General features: G+C 30.5%; 1 protein-coding gene across 1 annotated transcript in view; it reads left to right on the top strand.

The window, feature by feature from the left end:
• Positions 1–23,160, top strand: part of spn-E (spindle E) — a 141,360-nt gene that overhangs the window by 2,941 nt on the left and 115,259 nt on the right. Inside the window, exons 2-4 of the mRNA XM_067280367.1 lie at positions 8,720–8,786; positions 12,294–12,503; positions 22,908–23,129. Of these exons, the coding sequence (XP_067136468.1) occupies positions 8,720–8,786; positions 12,294–12,503; positions 22,908–23,129 (499 nt within the window). The remainder of the gene's footprint in view (positions 1–8,719; positions 8,787–12,293; positions 12,504–22,907; positions 23,130–23,160) is intronic.

Here is a 23,160-nt window from a genome sequence, read left to right as displayed (position 1 = left end):
GACAGCAGTCTTATTTTTTAGCTTCAACAGGTGGATTATAATGTGCAATCATTATTAGTTATCAGTCTAACCAGTGCTTTAAATGTTAATTGTTTTAGTTGCTGTTTGCTTATAGTACAATAGTTTAAATATTTGGTATTTTAAATACTAGTAATTAAATTTATTTGGCCAATTTTGTTTGTTTTTTTTTGGAATTGTTCTAGTTCTGTATAACTGTAAATGGATAAGTCAGTACTGGGACAGCATATGTGGTGTTTGGATTAGCTGTGTTATTAGCATTTAGTTTAATCTGCTGTTGTATTATTTTGAAAGTGTCTGTCTGATTTGTGTGTAAGTTTGGCCTTTTGGAATCCCAAATATTTGTAAACTTTGTCCTCATCCATGGAATGCAATTGTGTTTCTATATGTAGAAGCAAAAATAGAAAATATTTCTGATTCAAACTTTTTAATATTGAAAATTCTTTTCTGTCTGAGATTTATAAAAATTTAACAAAATCTTTTCTTTAACTAGGTTTTTATAAAAAAAAGTATTTTAGTAAGATCTATTAATTTTATTTGACCTTTTAAAGTTCATGTGCTTCGAAAGTTCAAATATTGATGAAAAACATGTCAGAGAAATCAAGCTATACAACCAGGTAAATATGCTTTTGGCTGTATTTGACCTGTTGATTATACTAGGCCAAACTCCATGTGAATGTCAGTGGAATAAGAGTGTGTACATTCTACTTATTTGTGTGTAATATTTTGTCATCCATGTGTAGAAAATGGTATAGAATGTATCCATGTTTAGTGTTATTTAACATGTTAGACAGTGGGTTTAAGGCCACACAGAAACAAAGTGGATTTGGGGATTTTGTCTTATGTGTATAAAACAAATACACATAAGATTTGTGTTGATAAAATGTTTTGATATATCTTGTGAAGTCTGTTGGTATCACTATCAAGTGTTGTATTATTTTATATATATAGTGTAGTAAGTATTGGATGTATTTTGTAGGTGTTGTATGCGTAATAACCATGGACGTGGAATGTTGCTGAATGCTTTTCTTTAATATATGTATTGTACTACAAGTTTCTGTTTGTGTATTTGTCATAAATTATTGAAGAGAGAAATTTTTGTTATGTGAGAATATTGTGTTGTTCAATGTTTTGGTGTATTTTAAATTTATCTTTGTATACTAGTACATTTATCAATTAACAGGACTTATTATACTGGAAAATTATGGATACAGATATTTAGTCTTACAGATCAGACTAAATATCTGTATCCATAATTTTCCAGTATAATAAGTCCTGTTAATTGATAAATGTACTAGTATACAAAGATAAATTTAAGTTATGATAAAGGACACAAAGGCATAATAATTGAATTTTGGTATATTTTGTTTGTGATTGACAATATAAGTGTTTTGTGGACATCAATGATTGGATTGGTCTGTATTGTGTAAGGTTTCTGGCATTGTCATTTTTGGGTTTCATATATGTAATGCCCTGTGTAGGGAGTTTTGTCACATCATGGGAATTGTTGATTGTGTGTTTAAAATGTTTGACTATTTCTTGGTGAAGGGATGTTGTACTAGAAATTGTGAATGTTATCTTTATCAAGTGTCTTTTAACTATTTTTTTTAGCATGCTCCACTTTAGTGGTGAAGTGCTTATGTTAAGACTTTTGTGTATCTGTCAGATGTGCACGTGCATGCACTGTTCAATATATTTATTGTGCATGTTCACGTACATGTGCAAAAGGGAACTGAACATCTTTGTTTATGGTCACTATAAGCTATAGTAAAAACTACACGGTTTCTCTGAAATCTATTAACCACATCCCTTACTGTATATTCAGTGAAAAATTCTTCCGAACAACTACTTGATTCCAAGAATTTATAAAATTTATTTTAAACAAAATTAATATTTGGTTTGCTTTTGTGGGTAGTTTATGGTATCAGGTTGGATTGACCAAGCTTGTTATTTTTTCTAATTACTTTTGAATGTTGTATGTATTTCCATCATACAGGGCATAATTTCAATATAAAAATTCAAATTATGCTCTCATTATTAATTATGGTGATGTGTTGTTTTTAAAATAAATAACTTACTGGAATATAAATGTAAAAAATGAAATCAAACACCTTAGTATTTCCAGCAACAAACTAAATTTAATAAAATAAGAATGTTTTTGACTATTTTCAATAGTCCTTCTTCAGTTAAGCCTCTTTAAAATGAAATAGAACATAAAAATAGAATGCCAGCAATAACATCATTTAAATTTAAAATAATAACATAAAAATAGTACAAATTAAACAGTAAAATAAATTAAAACAAAGTATTAAGAGAATTAATTGTTGTAGTAAAAAGATTTCCATGCACCGGATAGACTATCGGCATCTCTATGGTTGATGCAACCTTTGGTATTATGCGCCTTGTAAATCTCAAGCTTTTCAATGTATTTAATAACATGTTTATTAGTGGCAATCTTAATTATGGAAGCTTTATCCCAATGTACATTGATATATTGTTCTTTTGCGAAGGCTGCCAGGACAGTAATGTACAAGCACCAAGAACACCAAGAATCTTCACCTTTGGCAAAACTCATAAACCTAATTGTCAGATACGCCCTGTTATAGAAAAATGCGGCTCCCCTACGTTTGAACTTGAGAAACAACTTGTTAGATATATCCAACCACGAATTCAAGATTACCTGTATGCTATTAATAACTCTGTTCAACTGGTTGATAAACTCAGAAATATTAACCTAGAAGACAATGAATTTATGACCATAATGGATTTTAAATCATTATTTCCATCTATAAAATTACCACCTTGTTTTTGCGAGATAAGAGATTTCCTTTTTACGAATGTTAATAATGCTACAAAATTTTACGAACACAGAACTTGCACACCTAGTTTGTTATACTTCGTTTTTTTCATTTGAAGGCAACACATATTTACAACAACGAGGAGTTCCAATGGGGAGCCTGATATCCCCAGTATTATGTGAACTAGTATTACGACGTTTAGAAAGTAAAGTACTGCCTGTCTTCAACAATGACATAATTTTATATGCAAGATATGTGGATGATGTGTTCATCATTTGGAGGAATATTAATAACGCTCGAGAGTTCCTTAACAAAATGAATAACAACCCATACGATTTGACGCTATCATTGGAACAAAAAAGTGACCTGAATGTAAACTTTCTGGATCTATCCATCACTTGTAAATTTGGTGAAATATGGACGAACATTTATCGAAAGCCTAACTATCTACCTATTATTATTCCAAAGAATTCATTCGATCCCAGCAACTTTAAACATGCAGCCTTTAGATCTTGAATAAAGTGGGCCTATACCCACTGTACAAGTATTTATGACACATATAGAGAACTAAATTACATACACACAATAGCTGTACAACAGGGATATTGTATACGGGATATTAACGCTCTTATTGATAAATTTTGTAATCCAACAAGTAAACAACCTACTACTACCAACCAAGACTGAAAGGTAGTTCTCAATTATATTCCTTTCCTACATTCGATCTTTAAGAAAATAGCTCACAAGAACAATGTTAAAATGATTTATTGACATAATTCTACGATTTACAGAATTCTATGGAAAGATAAGTTGAAACTAAATCGAAACAATACATCAAGAGTATATTCAATCCCATTAACTGACTGCTGTTTTAATTCAGAGTTAGTTTATGTTGGTGCCACTATGAGGTCTTTAAAACAGAGGCTGCAGGAGCATAAATACTCAATTACTAAAAACTTGGACAGTACTGTCCTGACAGCCTTTGCAAAAGAACAAGATATCAATGTACATTGGGATAAAGCTTCCATAATTAAGACTGCCTCTAATAAACATGTTATTAAATACATTGAAAAGCTTGAGATTTACAAGGCGCATAATACCAAAGGTTGCATCAACCATAGAGATGCCGATAGTCTATCCGGTGCATGGAAACCTTTTTACTACAACAATTAATTCTCTTAATACTTTGTTTTAATTTATTTTACTGTTTAATTTGTACTATTTTTATGTTATTATTTTAAATTTAAATGATGTTATTGCTGGCATTCTATTTTTATGTTCTATTTCATTTTAAAGAGGCTTAACTGAAGAAGACTATTGAAAATAGTCAAAAACATTCTTATTTTATTAAATTTAGTTTGTTGCTGGAAATACTAAGGTGTTTGATTTCATATTTTGTGTTGTTTTTAGTATACAGAGTTTTTAGTGTGAGATTTTCCTTAATTCTTTGAATGTGTTTATTTTGGTATTTATGAAGGGAATATAAATCTTATATTTAGGAAATATTTCTTTTGAAATAAATGTGTATGTGTGTATTAATTTGTTTATGGTATCACTGGTCATAGTTGTTTTATTTTTTATTGGGGCATGTTATGCTGTGTATGTTTTTACATCAGCAACTGTTAGGTATTGTCAATGAGTGTCTGATCTTCAGTATGATCTAGTGTTTGTGTGTGTTGGTGTATCTGTTCTGTAACTTGTTGTTTAATATGTTTAAGTGTTGTATGTGAAATAAGGTTGTTCTGTATGATTTTCTTGTCTAATCAACAGTCCTTTGTTCTTTAACAGTGGAATTGTTGGTATTTTTGTGTGAATTTGTCACATAGTGTCTGTCTGTGTGCTATCATGAGTTTTGTGATGTGTAGTAGGCATAAACGATGGATTTCTCTTTTGAGTCCAGATATGGCTCACTTGTCAGGTGTCAGTTTTTCGGTCTTTAGAAAGAAGTCATGAGCTCACAGGGGTCCTGCATTTTCAAATTTCTAAGAAAATTTGATTAAAAAAAAATATTTTTTACAAATATTTTGGGGCTCCACTAATAACTTTTTTTACAAGGTTCTGCAAAACCTCCAGCTAGCTCTACTTGAGTCCATTTCATCAGCATTCTTTTGTAACTTTGGTGTTCATTGGCTGGATTGCAGGTGGAACATTTTGGCTGAGTTGAGGTGTTATGCATTGTGTATGAGGAAGGTGATGATGTGATTGCGTTGCATTAGCCATACTTGGCTAGTACTGCATTTGTTACTGGTGTCCCAAGAGAAACTTTGGTTTGTGGGTCACTCAATAAACAATGGTGGAGTTGAGTTTGCAACATCAAGATGACTGATATCAGTCAGTTTTTAAGAGATGTGACAATTTGAATCATGTGTATGGAGGTTTGACTTTTTTTTTATGAGCAAGAGGATGGAGAAGATAGGAGATGAGCTTTCAAACTTCTCTCCCAAGATAAAACTTTTTTATTTACCTTAGAAACATGTTTTGCTTTATACTATATAGTTGTCCCATTGTGAACATGTAAAATACAGTGTATGGGTATTCTTTTCTGGAGAGGGAAGTTCTCAAGGTAGATGGATGGGCAATAAATAGTGGCAATTAATCTGGTGAATAGTTCCAGGTTTGAAGAGATAGGTGGACAAGTAAGACAATTCACTTGTGCCAGTAAATATAGGTGTATGAGTTGACCAAAATAGCTGCCACAAAGGGTATAGTGTGCCTGACAACATACAAGAGTTACTTGCATGTTATCTTTTTAATAACTTTCTCTCTGTAATCAAAACATTTTATCCGCATATGTGTCTGAAATTAATCCTAGTTGATTTTGTAGTTGTTTAGGTCATGTTGATTACACTTTGTGACATTTTAGAATATGTGGGTGATTGAGAAAGATGTCTTATTAGAAGGAGAGGAAATGCTAAAACTAATAACTTCATATCTATTCATCTCTTTCTCAGCAAATAATTCACTTCAGATTCACCAACATTAATTTTGCTGAGAATAAAATTCTTTTATTTTTACAAATGTTTTCACCCTATCTGATATATAGGCCATCGTCAAGTTTAATATTATAAATGTTCCAAAATGGAACATATTGTTTTCGAATATTTTACATATTTAAAATTCAAAAAATAATTTAACTTTAAAATAAATTGAAAGAAGTATGTATATTAAATAAATAAAATAAATAAATAAATAAACAAATAAAACATAGAAAACAAAGCTAACTAGAAAGAAACATGATTAAAGGGTTTTTAAGTCCCATTTTTTTTTCTATTATATATTTCCACGCTGTTGGAAACTCATTAGCATCCCTAGCATTTAGGCAATGGTTTTTCATTTTACTTTTATAATTTTCTACCTTTTTCATCTCCAACACAACGGATGGAGAGTGCACCATTTTAATGTTTTAATGACTTTAGCCTCTTCCCATTTTACAATCACTCTTTCAGTCTGTGCCATAATTGCTAATATTGTGTTGTCATTTGTCAATGCTGTATCTGTTTTCACAGACATACCGCCAGGTTTCTTCTAGTCACACCCATATTATCTTTTTCGATTCCTAACTGTTGATTTTCAAATGGAATTTTATATACCCCAGCTTTCTCTTCCTTTTTTATGTTGTGTTTATCATTCTGTAGCAAGCTATAGATATTGGGTGCTCTTTTATAGACTATTCTCAAGTTTTTATAAGAAAAAGAAATGAAAAACCATTGCCTTAATGCTAGGGATGCTAATGCGCTTCCAACAGTGTGGAAATATATAATAGAAAAAAGAATGGAACTTAAAAATCCTTAAATCATGTTTCTTTCTAGTTAGCTTTGTTTTCTATGTTTTATTTGTTTATTTATTTATTTAATATGCACACTTCTTTCAATTTATTATAAAGTTAAATTATTTATCGAATTTTAAATATGTAAAATATTCGAAAACAGTACGTTCCATTTTGGAACATTTATAATATTAAACCTGACGATGGCCTATATTAGATAGGGTGAACACTTTCTAATTCTAACAGACCACAGATTTTATACCCATAACAGCTGCCATTATGTAATTCGTGCTAATATCGCTAGGTGTCAGATCTATCATTGGCACAAGCAAATAGATATGGAGGTTGGGCTAATGGAGAGTTGGAGGAATGAATGCACATATGCTCATACATCCTCACACCATAGAGATAGCTAGATAGAAAACAGTGAACTTATTTCAAATATTTCTGTGGAAGGATTTTCTTTCTAAAGGTTATCTCCTGGGGATCATTTTTCAAACCTTGTTTTGTGGACCATCAATCTAACTCGTCTTTGATTTGGCTGTTTGATCCATCCCAAATAGTTTGAGGGTCACCTTGGGGTTGATCCCTTAGTTTGGAATGAAGCTTATGCTCCCACTAGTCTTGCTCTGCAGTTCATTGGAAATACTAAGCTCTCTCATGTTAACAAGTGATGGCTAGTGTAAGAGTTACATTTATTATTATTTTTGGTACTTTTTGGTTAGCAGGGCACCAGTCACTTTCACTACATTTTTGGTGAGAACGATATTTTATTTTATAATTTCAAATATGTTTTAATTATGATGAATTAATGAACAATTTACAAAGAAATAAACTTACTACAATTATTTTTGTGTTTTGAGTATGAGATCTAGTTTCAGTGTCTCTCAGTGGGTTACTTGTTTCATGTCGGGCTTCTTCTAACTCTTCTTTTTGGTATACTTTCCAACAGTCTGAAATTGTTATACTACCTTCTTTCACGTCATTTTATATTGCATCAATTGATGTTTTAGCTGAAAGATCTCTCATGGTAACTAAAATACATTTTTAGCGATTCATGGCAAATTCCACTGAATACCCACTGTTGCGGAAGAAAAAGTCTGACATTTTGTTTTCTATCTGTAAACCAACTTTCGTATCACTAATGACTCTGTCTGCACCACCTAATTTTACAATGATTAGAGATATTATAGAATTGGCCCAAACATATTGGATATAATCATTCCAATTGACAATCGTGCTAGGATTATTTCCTAACTCACCATGTAATTTTCCAATTTCTAGGGAAAAACAAATTGCAATTTCATTGTCAGTTATCAAATGCTATATTCTAAAATCCATTTTAAATCAAAGAAAAACAAAAATGACTACAAGGTACAATTATGGCAAACTTTGATAAAAACATTACAGTATCTGCCTTTGAGGTACATCACTCCCAACAAGAAATGTAATTTACATGAACACAAGACAATGATTGACGCAACAATGAGATGCAGGACTATGCAAACAAGATTGAAAATAAAATGAAAATATGTAATTTTAACATTGAATATTAATCTGATTTCGAATTTACAAACAAATAACATAAAATAAAAAAAGATAAGTAAAATAAACAACTAGAAGTAGAAATTTCAGTTTGCAATTATACATATGCGTAAATATGCTAATCATTTTGGATATCAAATGTGTATTACCTATCATTGTTTAAATTCATAACCGAATTTCATAACTTTTATACATACTTAAAGAAAAGGATAAGTTTACATTCTAATTAACTTTGTACACAATTTAACCTAAATTAGAGCAATATTAAGATGTAAATGCAAATTGGATGTCATCAATTGACTGACACCTTACTAACCAAAAAGTACTTATTTTTTCTTAATTTTTAATAATTAAACCACAAGGACACTTTAAATATACTAATTACTTAGGGCTAATATGAAAAACTAAAAAATTTTTTCATTTCTTTTGAAATTTATTTTTTAGTTTTTTTATAATTAATTATTACAGCTGTTTCTTGTTTTTTTTCTTGTTTAATATTATAATCAATAATTTTTAGTATCTTTGAAAATAATTTGAATTGATAATTTTTTTAATGTTTATTTTTTTGAAAATTAATCAATTTTCATTTTAGTTTTAGTAGATCAGAAAATGATTATTATAAGAAATATCAAGAGGAGGAAAAACAGATAACTTCTCAGGTAAACAAATCAAAATAATAGCTTTTGTTTAAAATTTTGGTAATTCTGATAAAACATAAAATTTTATGACGACTGTCTATGTTAGATATTGTCAAAAATTTTTTCAATCATGTAAGAAGACTGAAAATATCACCTATAGTAGAATTGGTTTTTTCCTTTTAAGTTATTTTTCAGTTCTATCAAGTATAAATGTAGCTTAATCCAATGTTTTAGATGAATGTCAAATGATTGCCAGATTATATATATTGGGCTATATATTAATGCTGCTATTAATACTTCTAGGTCAAGTTGTTTTATATTTAATTGTTAATAATAGCATTAATATAGCCCAATATAATTTGGCAATTATTTGATATAAATGTTTATGATCAAAGCTAGCTTCTTTTCAGAAATAGTTAAACAGTTCTATTGTGTATACAATATTTGTGAATTTGTAGACTGATATGTAGAAAAATCTTGTAGATTTGTATTTTTGTTTCTGTACTTTCTACTGTTTTATTTTTGTGCTTCCAACAGTGTTTTTACACTGTATTACAAAGATTCAAATACAATATAACTTATCTGCTACTTTATTATGCCTTTTTTGTAGTCTGACAGTTTTCTTGTAGATCATATTAAATATTGTATTACTTAATCACTTTCCCTGTAGAGATGCCAGCAGATTATCTTTAATTAAACAATTAGTTAATTAAATATTCAGAAAATTCTGAATCTTTAATTTAATTCGTTTGTTTATAATGTTTGCTCTTGTGTTGTTAACAATTAGGTGCCATTTGTTGCAAATATACAATTAGGGATTGCAATTGCTGGATCCCTCATCCAGCAATCCAGCTGGATCCAGCGCATTCTTCGGCCTGCTGGATCCGCAAATACTCAATTAACTTTCTAAATAATGGCGCAAAAGTCTATGTTGTTGGCGTTGTCACTTTACTGCGTGCGCTATCGTTCAGCGGCAAGAGTGACGTTGCTGTTCAGTGCAGCATGTGCTACACCCCCTCTACACCACACCGCCCACCCTTTTACCTCTGTTGGTCTAATTGCCAGTTGACTTTCCGCTCTCGCTAAATAAAGTGTCTTCGCGCTAAATAAAATAAGTAACTCCTCTCCTAGTCCTGGTGCATAATTCTAACTCACTGCCTGTTGTGACGTCAATGAATCATGTGACGAAATGATTTATAATTGTTTGATGACCCTGAAATCAACTAGCGTAGAGGCAGAAAGGGCCTTCTCCATAGCGGGATATATATTCAATTCATTAAGAAGTAGGTCGGGAGACAACACCATCAATACCATTTGTTTCTTGAGATCCTACTTCCAGAAAAGTCAAAAAAATAACAGAAGTGATTGATTTAATTTTATTTAATCCTTTAAAATATTTTATTCTAGACAAGACTAATATTTTATAACTTCTACTCTAATTCTATTAAATAAGGGTTTTTAACTTGTATTCTATAAGTGGTTAGTGGGCTAGGCTAGGCAATTTTATTGTGAAAATTAGTGAGAAACTGAGACTACCTAGTTAGTTAAATTGTTAATTAAATTAATGAGTATCAGTATTTTAGATATATGATGATATGAACGTATGTGATTCATGATTGTGATAATAATAACTAACTACTAGACTACTACTAATTACTTACTACTTTACTAACACTAATAATTAACCACTTAGCCACTGATTATCTGTCCTTACATTATTATAATATATTAATACAAATTAATTAGTAGAATTACCTTTGCTATTATTTAACTTAAAGATTACATTAGAATTATAATCTAACTAAACATTTAAAGTTAATTATCTCTATCTCAAGTGTTAAACCGAACCAAAGTTAAATTTACTACCTAAATGTGTAAGAAGTTTTACTGATTTATAGTGACCAGTCTAAATAATAAAAGTTTCTTAAGTATTTAAAAAAAATGTTTTATTTCTTTAAAAAAAACCATAAATTGCTGGATAGATAGATAGATAACACTTTATTGCACCAAAAATACATCTGCGCTGGATCCAGCTGGAATGATGTTGGTCCAGCAAAAATCCAGCTGGATTGAAAACACTGCTGGATTGCAATCCCTATATACAACACACTCGTCAAGTAACCTGCATGTGTTGCATTTCTGCAACACACACTATATATTGAAATATGTACTGTTATTACTTCAGAGCAACACTCTAGTCATATAAATATAATGGAAATAGTTAGAGCATGGCCTGTGGGAATGGAAATTGCACTTGGTCCAGTAAATTTTTTTTTTTTTTTGATAGAATGCAAATATAAATTTAATTTATTTCCCTATAAAATATGAAAAATATTCACAATTTGCCTTTCCTAACGTTTTTCTTGCATAATGATCAGGAATAAATACAATATGAAAACATAAAAACCAATATTTAACAAACAATCTTTATTTTTTTGGGGGGAACAAAACATAAAAAAACAGTAAGTGTATTATTTTAGTATGATTATTCTATTTTTCTTGGATTTGTTTAGGTCCATTTATGCAATCTAGAATTTATGCATTTATGTGGTAGTTCTGTTGAATTTTTAAAACCTGATGAGCATACAAGATGGCATAATACAATCAGAAAAAACTCTCTCACAAGCCAGTCGCTGATTGGCTAATCATTTGTATTAGCCAATCAGCAACTGGCTTGTGAGAGATGAGAGACCAGCGACAGTCTCTCATCTCTCAGGACAAACATCAGGAACGGATTAAGGTCGTATACCGAGGTTCCACTGTATAAAAAATAAATTACTTAGGGGGTTTTCCAAGCATCATTCCATGTGGAACAAAGGTAACCAAGGAGTTAACCATGTGTTATACTAGCCATTTCTGGGAGTTTAGAGCTTTGATGGAACTGCCAGAATTTCATTATTTTTCTAACTAAATGTATTTCTTGTCAATCCTAATTTCCATTTCTAAATGCTTTATTATCTCAGTTTATAGGATATCCAAATATTAACACTTACCGTGCTATAAACATAATACAATAGAGCATCGATTATCCGACACATTGGTTAACCGACCGCATTCTAGTCGGCAAATTCAAATGTCTGCTAGTGATGTGGCGCTACAATATTCGGCTATGTCTTAGCTACTTTAATATTATTTTTGTTAAATTTTTTTTGTGTTTTCCTTGTAGACTGAGGGATAGAAACAGTTTAGTCTAAAAACAGATAGAAAAATTTTTTAGAGCTTAAGAGTTAAAGCCACTTACTTTTCAATGGTTGTTCTTCTGTTGATAATGATCATTCTGTTCTAGGTGAATTTGAATTGCATCAGATATTATTCCTGTAAAAACTTGAAAATAGTTGCTTGGTTACTGCATATAAAATTTAAACGTCAGTTAATAGACAGGTTACTAAAATTTTATAATTATTTTATATTTGATAAAACAATCTGATACATAAATTATGTATCAGATAAAATAACCTTTTATTTTTCCTTGTTAAAATCAATTTTTTAAATATTTATTTAATTTAAAATTTTTTTTTTTTTTTATAGCAAACATTCAGGCAAACTGTACATATACCAGGAATGGGAACAATGCATATTAATGAAATGGATGAAGTTGAACAGATGAGTTCTGTTAGTGATACATTACCTGATAACAGTAATCCATGTGATGACCAAAGAGCTGAAATTTATTCATCATATTTTGACCCTAATCATACTTATGATCCAAATCTTATTATTACATCACACAAAGAAAAGGTAAATTGAAAAATTTTTTACGTCTATAAAAATAACTACAAAGATTACTGTTTAAGATAATAATGATGATAATGCAAATAATAATGATTTTTTTAAAAGATAGAAAAGGTATGTTAATAAATATTATAAAAGCTAATTAATATTTTATGAGGCCTGTCCAGAAAGTAAGTACTGTTTGGCTATTTAAAAAAGTAGACAATTGAAACAAAAATAATTTAATTACCATTAAATTATACATAGCTTAATCTACTTTTTAACATAATTGCCATGCAAATTGAGGCATTATCATCTCTTGTTACTAAATTGAAGACACCCTGTTCATAGAATTCAATCGTCTGTGACTTGAACCATTTCTGGACATTGTAGTGATTGTTATTTGCTTTCTGGTATCACATGGCAAATCCACGTTTCATTCCTAGTGACAGTTCTTTTCAAAAATTCATTCCTTTCTCTTCATACTGCTGCAAAAGTTCTAAGGCTGATCCCATGCATTTTGTTTTTTGTATGTGCATTATCATTTTTTGGCATCTTGAACACAGCTTTTTGAAATGCAAGTGTTTAGTCACAATTTCATGCAGCAAAGATCTTGAAATGTAGGGAAATTGTAGAAAAATCGAAATTGTGAACTGTCCATCAGAATGAATCTTCTTTTCAACATTGTGCAGCAAGTCTTCATTGACTAGGGATGAATGGTCACTATGCTCCATGTCATGAATATTGTCCCTTCTTTGTTAAACATTCTAACCCACTTTCTTACCATATCTTCACTTATCACATTTAGTCTGTACATTTTGTGTGGTTGAACATTTCTTGCATTTAAAAACCTAATTATTGATTGTATTTCACAACTGGTGGGCCGCTTGATTGTTTTGAACATTATAACTGATGCTTAGTGATCCTCAACATGAACAAGAAAAACAAATATAGCTTGGTTACTTTGTTCTTGAGTAAAAGAGGTAACTATGCATGCATGACCAAAATCCTAGGAAGATATAGGCATATGGTACTTACTTTCTGAATGTGCCTTGTATCTTCTACTATACTTAGTGACAAAAAAAAATATGCACTTGGCTAGAATTGTTTAATTATTGCAAAACTTAGCATATGTCTGTGTCTCAAACAGATATGTAAATCATTACAGTTGTGGCTGATTGCATGTCAGGTAATGGCACCAGAGTGCCTTAAAATTGTTACCCCGGTATCCTATAAAAATGCTCACAGAAACCAGTCTTCAAAATTTTCAGTGTGCTTGTTGTTTGGCAATCTTTGAATGCAAGTCATGCCTGTACAAATCAAAAAGACATAATGCGTAGCACACAGAGTTTGACAAAAGATGCATCCACAGGCTGAGGATGTCTGTTTTGCTGAATTGTCTGCCATTTGGGTTGTTTGACATGTTTTTAAGCAGGAATTGAGGCAGAGCCAGATGCCCTGTCTCAGTGACAATGATGGGCAGGCTCTGAATACCCAGAAAGACCACCAGAAGAGATGATCATCTAATCATGAGACGAGCATGAACAATTGCAACAGTATCTTTCCACCATCAAGAAACAGGTGGAATCCTCATTGTAGTCTCTTTCCATACCATTAGTGGGTGTCTAGCAGAGGAAAATTTGCATGCATAGTGACCATTACATGTCCTGCCATTAGCATCCCAACATCATTGACTCTGTTTGCAGTGGTGTCATGAAAGAGAAGCATAGACTGCTATGAACTGGTATATTGTCTTTAGCAACAAATCCTGGTTTTGTTGGAAATGGACAGACATTCTTTAGTGTAGCAGAGCACTGGAAAGAATTTTAATTCTCTTTTACTGTTGAGTGGTACATTGCTCCTACTACTGGGATGCTGCTCTGGAAGACAGTCACTACTAGTATTCTTTCTCTATCTTATTTATGGTCACATAGTGCTGCCTGGCTCTGCATAGCATTACCAGGAACATTGATAGCACAGTGGTATGTTTAATAAATCCTTCAGTCTCATGTATTGCCTTTCATGGCAGGGCTGCAAACAGTATTTTTCAGCAAGATGGTTCTTGGCCACACACAGCTAAGGTTTCCCAGGAATATCTGTTATGTTACCATATTTCTTGGTCTGCACAGACCCCAGATCTGTCATCTATCGAGCCTTTATGGGACCAGATGGCATACAACTTTAACTGTCTACAAGCTTGAGGGATCTGGAGTGGTAGTTTGCAACATCTGTGAGCAAATTTGTTGTAGGATAGCATATGGTGCCTGTATTCCTCCATGTGCAACTGTATTGTTGCATGTATCCAGGTAAGAGGCAGTCCTACATGGTACTAAGGTATGTTTAAATTGCATTTTTGTATGATAGGAAATTGCTTTCTCTATATTGTAATCACTTCTTACCTTTACCATTACATTTGCACTAATAAAGTTCCATTCAGTTTCAATGCTTTCTCCTTGGTGCATAATTTTTTGTTAATGTGTGTGTTTTTACTTATTTTTTTGCTATTTTGTATGATTCTGTGACTACAGTAATAACTTTTTATCTACACAATACAAAGCAAAGTCTGAATTGTATTTTAAATATAAATTTAAATTTTGACATAAAACTAAATTTTTAAAACTGAATTTGGTTTAGTATAATTCTTTAGTTTTGCTTTGATGTGTATTGTGCAGATATAAATTTTACTTTTAATGCAGTGGGCCATAAAGTCTAACAAAAAGAAAAGTGAAAATAATTGTAGCAGTAAATTTGTTAAGAATTCCAATGGATTAATTCAACTGGAATTTTAAACCAAATTACCTTAATTAAAAACAACAAAGTATAGCTAGAAAGTTGGGCTATAATTTAATTCTGAACTATAAATAATTGAATTTGATTTATATTTTTAGTTACTGTTGACAGTATAAGAAGCAATTAATATATGAAATTTAATTATTGTTACACTATATTTAATGTATTCCCAGAAATTTCATATTTAAAATTAATGTATTGATAACAAATGTTGATTAAAACTACATTCATTTTATTATCACTCATAACTTGTACCATTTTGTTATAAACATTTGTAAAGTCCATAAACAACTGAAGTTGCTGGAGATTCAGTGACTAATTATAAGATCATCAAATGATAGATACTGTTTTTTTGGGCCATCAATACTGCAATCATGTAATTATGGGGCTTCTATTAATGAAGTAGAATATCTAACTATAAATCACTTTTTAATTCTTTGCCTTTTTATTTGAGATATTTAAGATTTTACTATTTTTGGCTATCTAGATTCTGTGAAATATTATAATTTTGTTGAGTCTAAATAATAAATTACTATAATAAATTAAATTGAACTATTAGATTTTGAATGATAAAAATATTTTTTTACTATTTATGGCATAAATAGAACTTATGCAAATTGCTTTTCAATTATTATATTATATTATTTCATACTATGATGTTATATATGTAAAAATCATTTGATTTTAAACTTAGAATCTGAACTCTGATTTACTTTAAATTCTCTTTTGAAGAATTCAAAAATGAAACTACAGGTATATCTCACCTTACGTCGGTAATTGGTTCCAGGAGAGGCAACTTAAATCGAATTTACTTGTCACTAGGCTAAACTACAAATAACTATTCCCAGTTCTGTATTTTATTTATAAATGCATTTTTAATAATATATGGTTAATAAGAATCTAAGTTTATAAGCAAATAAATTTTAGTTTTTAATACAGTACAGGAAAAAAGTAATCTAAATTTATGAATACATGTACAGTATATGTTTACAATTTGGCAATGTTTACTGTACATCGCGGACTCTATTTGTGAATGTGGTTTGCTCTAAGACATAAAATAAATGATTTTGTAAGGTTAAATAACAAATACAGTTATTAAAATTATTTTGCAATAGTAGAAAAAAAGTACTTTATGTTAAATTTACCAATATTTACATTCAATTTGTTTATTTACATTGTGGATGTAGATGGCTGTGGATAGTCAGCATCAACAGCCGATTCTGAGTATTTTAATATGATTTTATATACTTTTATTCTTATTTATTGTACAGTAAAATGATTTTGTGTGTTTTTAATGTTTTTCTAGTAATATTACAACTTCAATATTTGTGACAGACAGAGGTAAAGTCGAATAAAATGACTTAAACTTGATTTTTATTTTTCCATATATTATTTTTTTTTTTTTGACAAACAATGTATAATCAAGAACGACTTAACTCGAAACAATGTAACCCAAGGTATACCTGTATATGCATCAGTTTAAAAAAGTTTTTAAAAATATTTCTGTTTATAATCTTACTTTTTACAAAATTATGAAATAATATTTGTATTTTATTACCATATTTAGCACAATATTTAGTAATATTCAAACATTGTTTGCTTTAAAAATGAAATTCATTAAAATTCATTGCTATATCAAAATAAATTTTTTAGTCAAAACTGAAAAAGATGACTGCATGGGTATAAATCTTAGAATGAAACTTGGAGTTAAGAGTCAGGATATTTATTCAGATTAAGCATTTTTAGTACTTTCAATTTCATCTTCAGATTAGCAATATTTGATGTTCTGACAGTTCAAATAGAACAACTGTTTATACATAACTTTTTGAATCTAACTGAACATTACAAATTTGAACATTTCTTTTAAAAATTAACAGATATTTTTAAATTGCTATATATTAAAATGCTAAATAGATATATTTGAGGTAGATACAAAAATTATAAATATGAAAAAAATATATTAACATTCATGCGTAAACTAAAAACAAAAATAAAAATTGAAAAAAAAATAAATAAATAAATAAAGCTAAAATAAAAATACTAAGGTAACATAATTAAAAATGGTAAAAAAAAATAAAATAACAGTAAGTAAAAATTAATGAATAAAATAGCCAAGACAATAATGAAATATAAAAATATTTACAAATTAAAAGAAACAAATGTTTTCATATATCCTTTTCAACACCTTTCGGGAACAAACCATCACCCTGGAATTTTTAATGTTTTTGCATATTAAGGGGATGAGTAGCTTTAAATAAAAGGTCAACTCTGCTTTAAAGACTTGTGATATGAAAACATTTACTGTTTCTTCTAATTTGTGAATATTTTTATGATAAATAAAAACATTTTTATTTACTATAAAAATATTCACAAAAATACAGATAACTCCATTAGTATGTGCAAACAATTTAAGTGTTAAATCACAATGTGAAACATTGTTTCAGTCTATGGAAGTTTGTATGTAATATACATATTTATATTACAAATAAACTACATAGTAGTAATTATTAATTCATTCATAAATTATTGTTTTATTTTGAATGCTAGTGGGTAATAATTTTCAGGATAAATTTTTTCTGAAAATATTCTGCATTTTTGTTTTTGTTTGAGAAAGAATTAATATAGATAAGCTTCTTCATTCAGATAAAATGAAACTTAGATAATCTAAACTATTGATGCCCAAGCTTTTAAATTGGTGGTCCAAATTGTACACAAGTTATAGGTGGACAGACTACAAATATTTTGCATATTACGTAATATGCGGTAGACCAAAAGTTTCTGGCCTAACTATGTTTTAGAAGGTATAAAACAACGGTGTCATTTTTTAATATAGTTTCTTTGTAGTTCAATAGACTTAATTACATCTTGGAATTAGCATTTCAATACTCTTCAAAAATAGTCTGCAGTTTTATCTGTAAAATGCTCATAAATGGCCTCTTGCAACTCTTCAGGACTTTTTCAAAGGTCTTTTTTGAGTTTCAGAAACAGATGATAATCTCTAGGCACCAGGTTTGAGGGTGGATGGTCAAGCTCCTTGAACCCATACTCCTTCATGGCAGTCATGTGCACTGGTGCATTGTTCTGCAAGAGGTAAACATGATGCAAATTAATGCAACAAGTCTAACTAAAATGAATGTTTTCAAGTGACTTATGAAAATTAGCAAGAAAAATTGTTTTATTAGTTTAAATACAGATGATGCTGTCTGATACTATTATTATTTTATTCCTATCATATCTAAAATATAGTTAGGCCGGAAACTTTTGGTGCCTATCGCATACATAAAGTAGGCCTATTTCTAACATTTATAAGTGATATATCAAATATATTTATAGACTAGATTTGGCTTGGGACCATAGTTTGGGCACCACTGATCTACACCATTTTAGGATATACTTACACAACTTGCTTTACAGCATGTGACTTTGAGATTCTTCTAAAATGAGATATGGTCTTCCAATTATAATAGATTAGATCACTTATGACCTAAAGAAACAAATTTTGAATTTATAACATTTGAATTGAATTATAAGGATAATATAATTCCTGATATGTAGAAAATAAATAACATACATGTAATTAATTTTAACTATGACAATGAACTAAATGAATTCACTTTTTATTATTTTCATTATCTAAATTATTTTAAAGCAATAAAAACATGATTTAAGTTTTGTTAAGAGTAAAAGTTGGCTAGTTGATTGGCATTAAGAGTCTCATGGGAAAACAGTGGGGATTTTTCACATTCTTACAAATTTCATTAATTTTTCATTAAATAGAAGAAAGATTTGAGAATGGGGAAAGGCTGGTTTTCAAGGCTTTATTATTATTATTATTATGTTGGGTGTAGCGGGTTATACTCGGTTGACACCGGTGGCTGTGTACTATGCCGGACCAGAGTCAAGGCATAGCAACCAAAACAAAACTAAAATTAAACAAGTGTGTCAGTGTCAGTATTCAGGAATTTCCTAACAATATGGCAAGTATTCAATATTGTGGCCTTCTGTAGTGTGATGTATGTATTTCTATTCAATTGTAATGTGCCCAGGCTTTTGTGTAGTGTGTGTGGTATAACACCTGTACAGGAGAAAACGACAGGTACAATAAGCGCACTATCCATCCTCCACAGATGCCTTATTTCCTGGGCAAGTTATGTGTACTTGCTAATTTTTTTTCAGTGAATGTGTTTTGTACATTGTGAGTGTTTGGAATGGCTGTCTATAATGTATGTGATTTTATTGTGTTTGTCAATAAGTGTGGTGTCTGTTGTGGTAAATTGTTTTATCTGTGATTATGGCTCTGTCGTAGTACATTTTGTGCGTGTTGTTTTCCAATACTGTCTGTGGAATGTATTTGTAGTATAGTTCATGGATGTCTAATAATTTGTATTTCTTTGCAAGCTCTTGGTGTATTATATTTGCTACTTGATTGTGTCTATGTAAATAATCTGTCTGTGCCAAGAGCTTGCAACCAGAAGTGATGTGTTGTATAGTTTCTGGCACGATGTGACATTTTCTGCATGTGTCATTTGTGAGTGTTGTATCTTTGAGTATGTGTTTTCTGTAGTTTTTAGTATTTATGACCTGATCCTGTATGGCAATCATGAATTCTTCGGTCTCCCCAAACAGGCATCCCTGGGCTAACCAGCTGTTTGACGCAGTTTTGTCAACAAAATCCTGGGTCAGGTCGTAAGGATGCCTGCCATGGAATGCCTTTTGAGTCCATGATTGCTTAACGGTGTCTATGCTTTTTGTGTGTTGTGTCGTGTCTATATGTTGTGAGTGTAAGTTTAATGGTGTGTTATTCGAGTCTGCTAGAGTTACTGCTTTATGTAATTGTGATGTTTCTTGCTTTTTGTAGAAAAACTCTCGCAGTGACTGTATTTGTTTGTAGTGAAGGTTAACTGTCTCAATCAGGCCACGTCCGCCATCTTTACGTGGAAGGGTTAATCTTTCTGTGGCGGATTTAGGATGATGTTGTTTATGCTTAGTAAGTGTAGTTCTTGTTTTCCTTTGGAGTTGCTCAAGATCTGTGTGAGTCCAATGTATAACTCCAAAAGAATATGTGAGTACTGGGATGACATACGTGTTTATTGCTTTAACTGTGTGTTTTGCATTTAACTGTGTTCTGAGAATAGCATTTAACCTACTTTGGTATTCTTTAATTAATCTTTGCTTTATTTGTGCATGTTCTGTTAGTTTGGCCTGTTGGAATCCTAAATACTTGTAGAACTCACCCTCTTCCATGGATTCAATAATGTCTCCATTTCCAAGTGCAAAATCTTCTTTCTTCAGGATTCCTTTTTCTATGTGAAGTGTTTTGCATTTATCTAGGCCAAATTCCATTTGTATGTCCTTGGTGTATGAATGTGTGATTTGTAGGAGTTGATGAAGTTGTTTTTGTGTGGGTGCATAAAGTTTTATGTCATCCATGTACATGAGATGTGATAGTGTATACTGTGTTATTTTTTCATGCCTGATATTGTAGCCATATTGTGTGTTGTTTAACATGTTGGATAATGGATTCAAGGCTAGGCAGAACCAGAGAGGACTGAAGGAATCTCCTTGAAAAATTCCTCGCCTAATAAAGATTTGGTTTGTTTGTATGGAAGTGTTATGAACCCTGAGATGTAGTGTTGTTCTCCAGTGCTGCATAGTGTTTTGGAAGAATGTAATGAGTGATGGATGTATTTTGTACATGTGTAGAATATGTAGCAGCCAACTGTGCGGAACACTGTTGAATGCTTTTCTGTAGTATATATGTGCCATGTGTATGTTTCTGTGTTGTTTGTGTGCTTGCCATAGAATGACTGAATCTATGAGTAACTGTTCTTTGCATCCCTGTGATTTCTACGGCAACCTTTTTGTTGTTCCGTTAGAATGTCGTGTTCTTCAACATGTTTGTATATTTTGTTTGCGATACAGGATGTCAATAATTTGTAGAGTGTTGGAAGACATGTAATTGGTCTGTATTGTGTGGGGTCTGTGGTATTGTTGTTTTTAGGTTTCATGTAGGTGATGCCCTGAGTAAGAAAATTTGGCATGTCTTGTGGATTGATGATGATGTGTGTTAGGTGTTTAGCTAGTTCCTGGTGCAGTGATGTAAACTTTTTGTACCAGAAATTGTGAATGTTGTCTACACCAGGTGTCTTCCAGTTGTGTGTTCTGTTAACAGTGTATTGGAAATCATGTATGCTTATTTCAACACGGCGTAGTTGGTATGTTGTGTAAGTTTTTGTTCTCCTTGATCCAGCCTGCTTCAGCATTGTGCGTGACAGCACTGGACCAAAGAGAAGACCAATAAGTTGTGAGTTCTTCTTCTGTTGGTGTGCCACTGTGCTGTGTATCAGTGTTTGCTTTGTTATTAATTTGTCTGTAAAAGAGTTTTTCATTGTTTGTAAATAATTTATTTTGTTGTTTTTGTAGTGTACATGTTTTGTATCGTTTGAGTCTACGTGCTTTGGCAGCAAGTTTTTGTTCTAGTGTATCAATGTATTCTGTAATGTGTGTGTTGTGATGTTCATGTTTTGTATGTGTTTTTATTTTCTTGAAAATGTTTTTGAGCTGTTTCCTTAATTTGGGTGTTATGTTGTTTTTAGTGTATTGTGTCAGCCTACCTAATTGCTGTCTAATGTCATTTATTTGTGTTTCTATTAGGTTGTAACACTTATACAAGCTGACAATATAATACTTTTCTTATATTGAAATTTTGTAGACTCTTAACAAGTTCAAAGTTACTGTGCATCTCTTATGAATGATCCTTTGCAAAGATGAGAGGCTATTCACTGCTAATCTGAAGGGGAATTTATGGCTATTTTAAGTAACTCATAAGTCATAAGACTTTAAAATTTGACAGTAACTTTTGAAAGCACTTTATTATTTGTAAAATTTGATACTTTTCATTATGCCTTATGTCATGTTTTGTCAAGTTCCTATTTTATGCTGCATTGCCCAACAATTTTGCATCTCATGTATGCAATTCAAAATCAAAATTTATTTGAAATTAACAAAAATATTTTTCTAAAATACAAAAAATAATATATATATAAAATTTTTAAGTTTTAATTTATGCACACTACCAATTTTTCATTTGAAATCATAATCTGATTTGGCTGTGTCATTTCATAAGCAATTCAACAGCTCACAACACAATATAGCCTGGACCATAGGAATGTATTATGATGCAACATGGAGTATAATGGAAAAGTATCCTAAATTTTGTTTTGGATCTTTTTTATCACACTATCAATAAGGGAGATGTATCCTGTTTTTATTAAGTTTATGTTTTTCAACATTGCAATTTAGTTATTGTTGAAATTAATATAATTTAAGACATTCTGAAGTGAAATAAATTAATATATTAAAATTTAAAAACTTTTTTGATTAGTTTAGAAATTTGATGTTCTAAATTAGAAATAGAAAATTCTACTTTAAATTTTGTATTGCTTTAATTTCATTTTGATGAAGAAAGAAAACAAATAACTTTTTAAAAATGCAATTTTACTTAATTATTAATATATTCATATATTGTGGTATGACACACAATAAACTGATGATGAATATTTCTGTTTCACTTAAAACATAATTTTCTATACAGCTATTAAAACAATTTTTAATATAATTATGAACATTTTAATTTTTCAGATTATACACTTACTTGAAATTAATCAAGTAGTAATAATTCAAGGTGCTACTGGATGTGGTAAAAGTACACAAGTTCCTCAGTATATTTTAGACTATTATTCTTCTAAAAATCAGCATTGTAATATTGTTGTTACTCAACCAAGACGAATTGCTGCTATTAGTGTTGCAAATAGAGTTTGTCAAGAAAGGCAATGGTCTATGGGCTCCATTGTTGGTTATCAGGTAGGTAAACTAATTTACAATTAGTCTAAAT

This window comes from Centruroides vittatus, unplaced genomic scaffold, assembly GCF_030686945.1.
Source record: "Centruroides vittatus isolate TY-2023 unplaced genomic scaffold, ASM3068694v2 contig_883, whole genome shotgun sequence".
Taxonomy (NCBI): domain Eukaryota; kingdom Metazoa; phylum Arthropoda; class Arachnida; order Scorpiones; family Buthidae; genus Centruroides; species Centruroides vittatus.
Note: the sequence above shows the minus strand (reverse complement) of the source record. Positions and strands in the feature narration are given on the sequence as shown.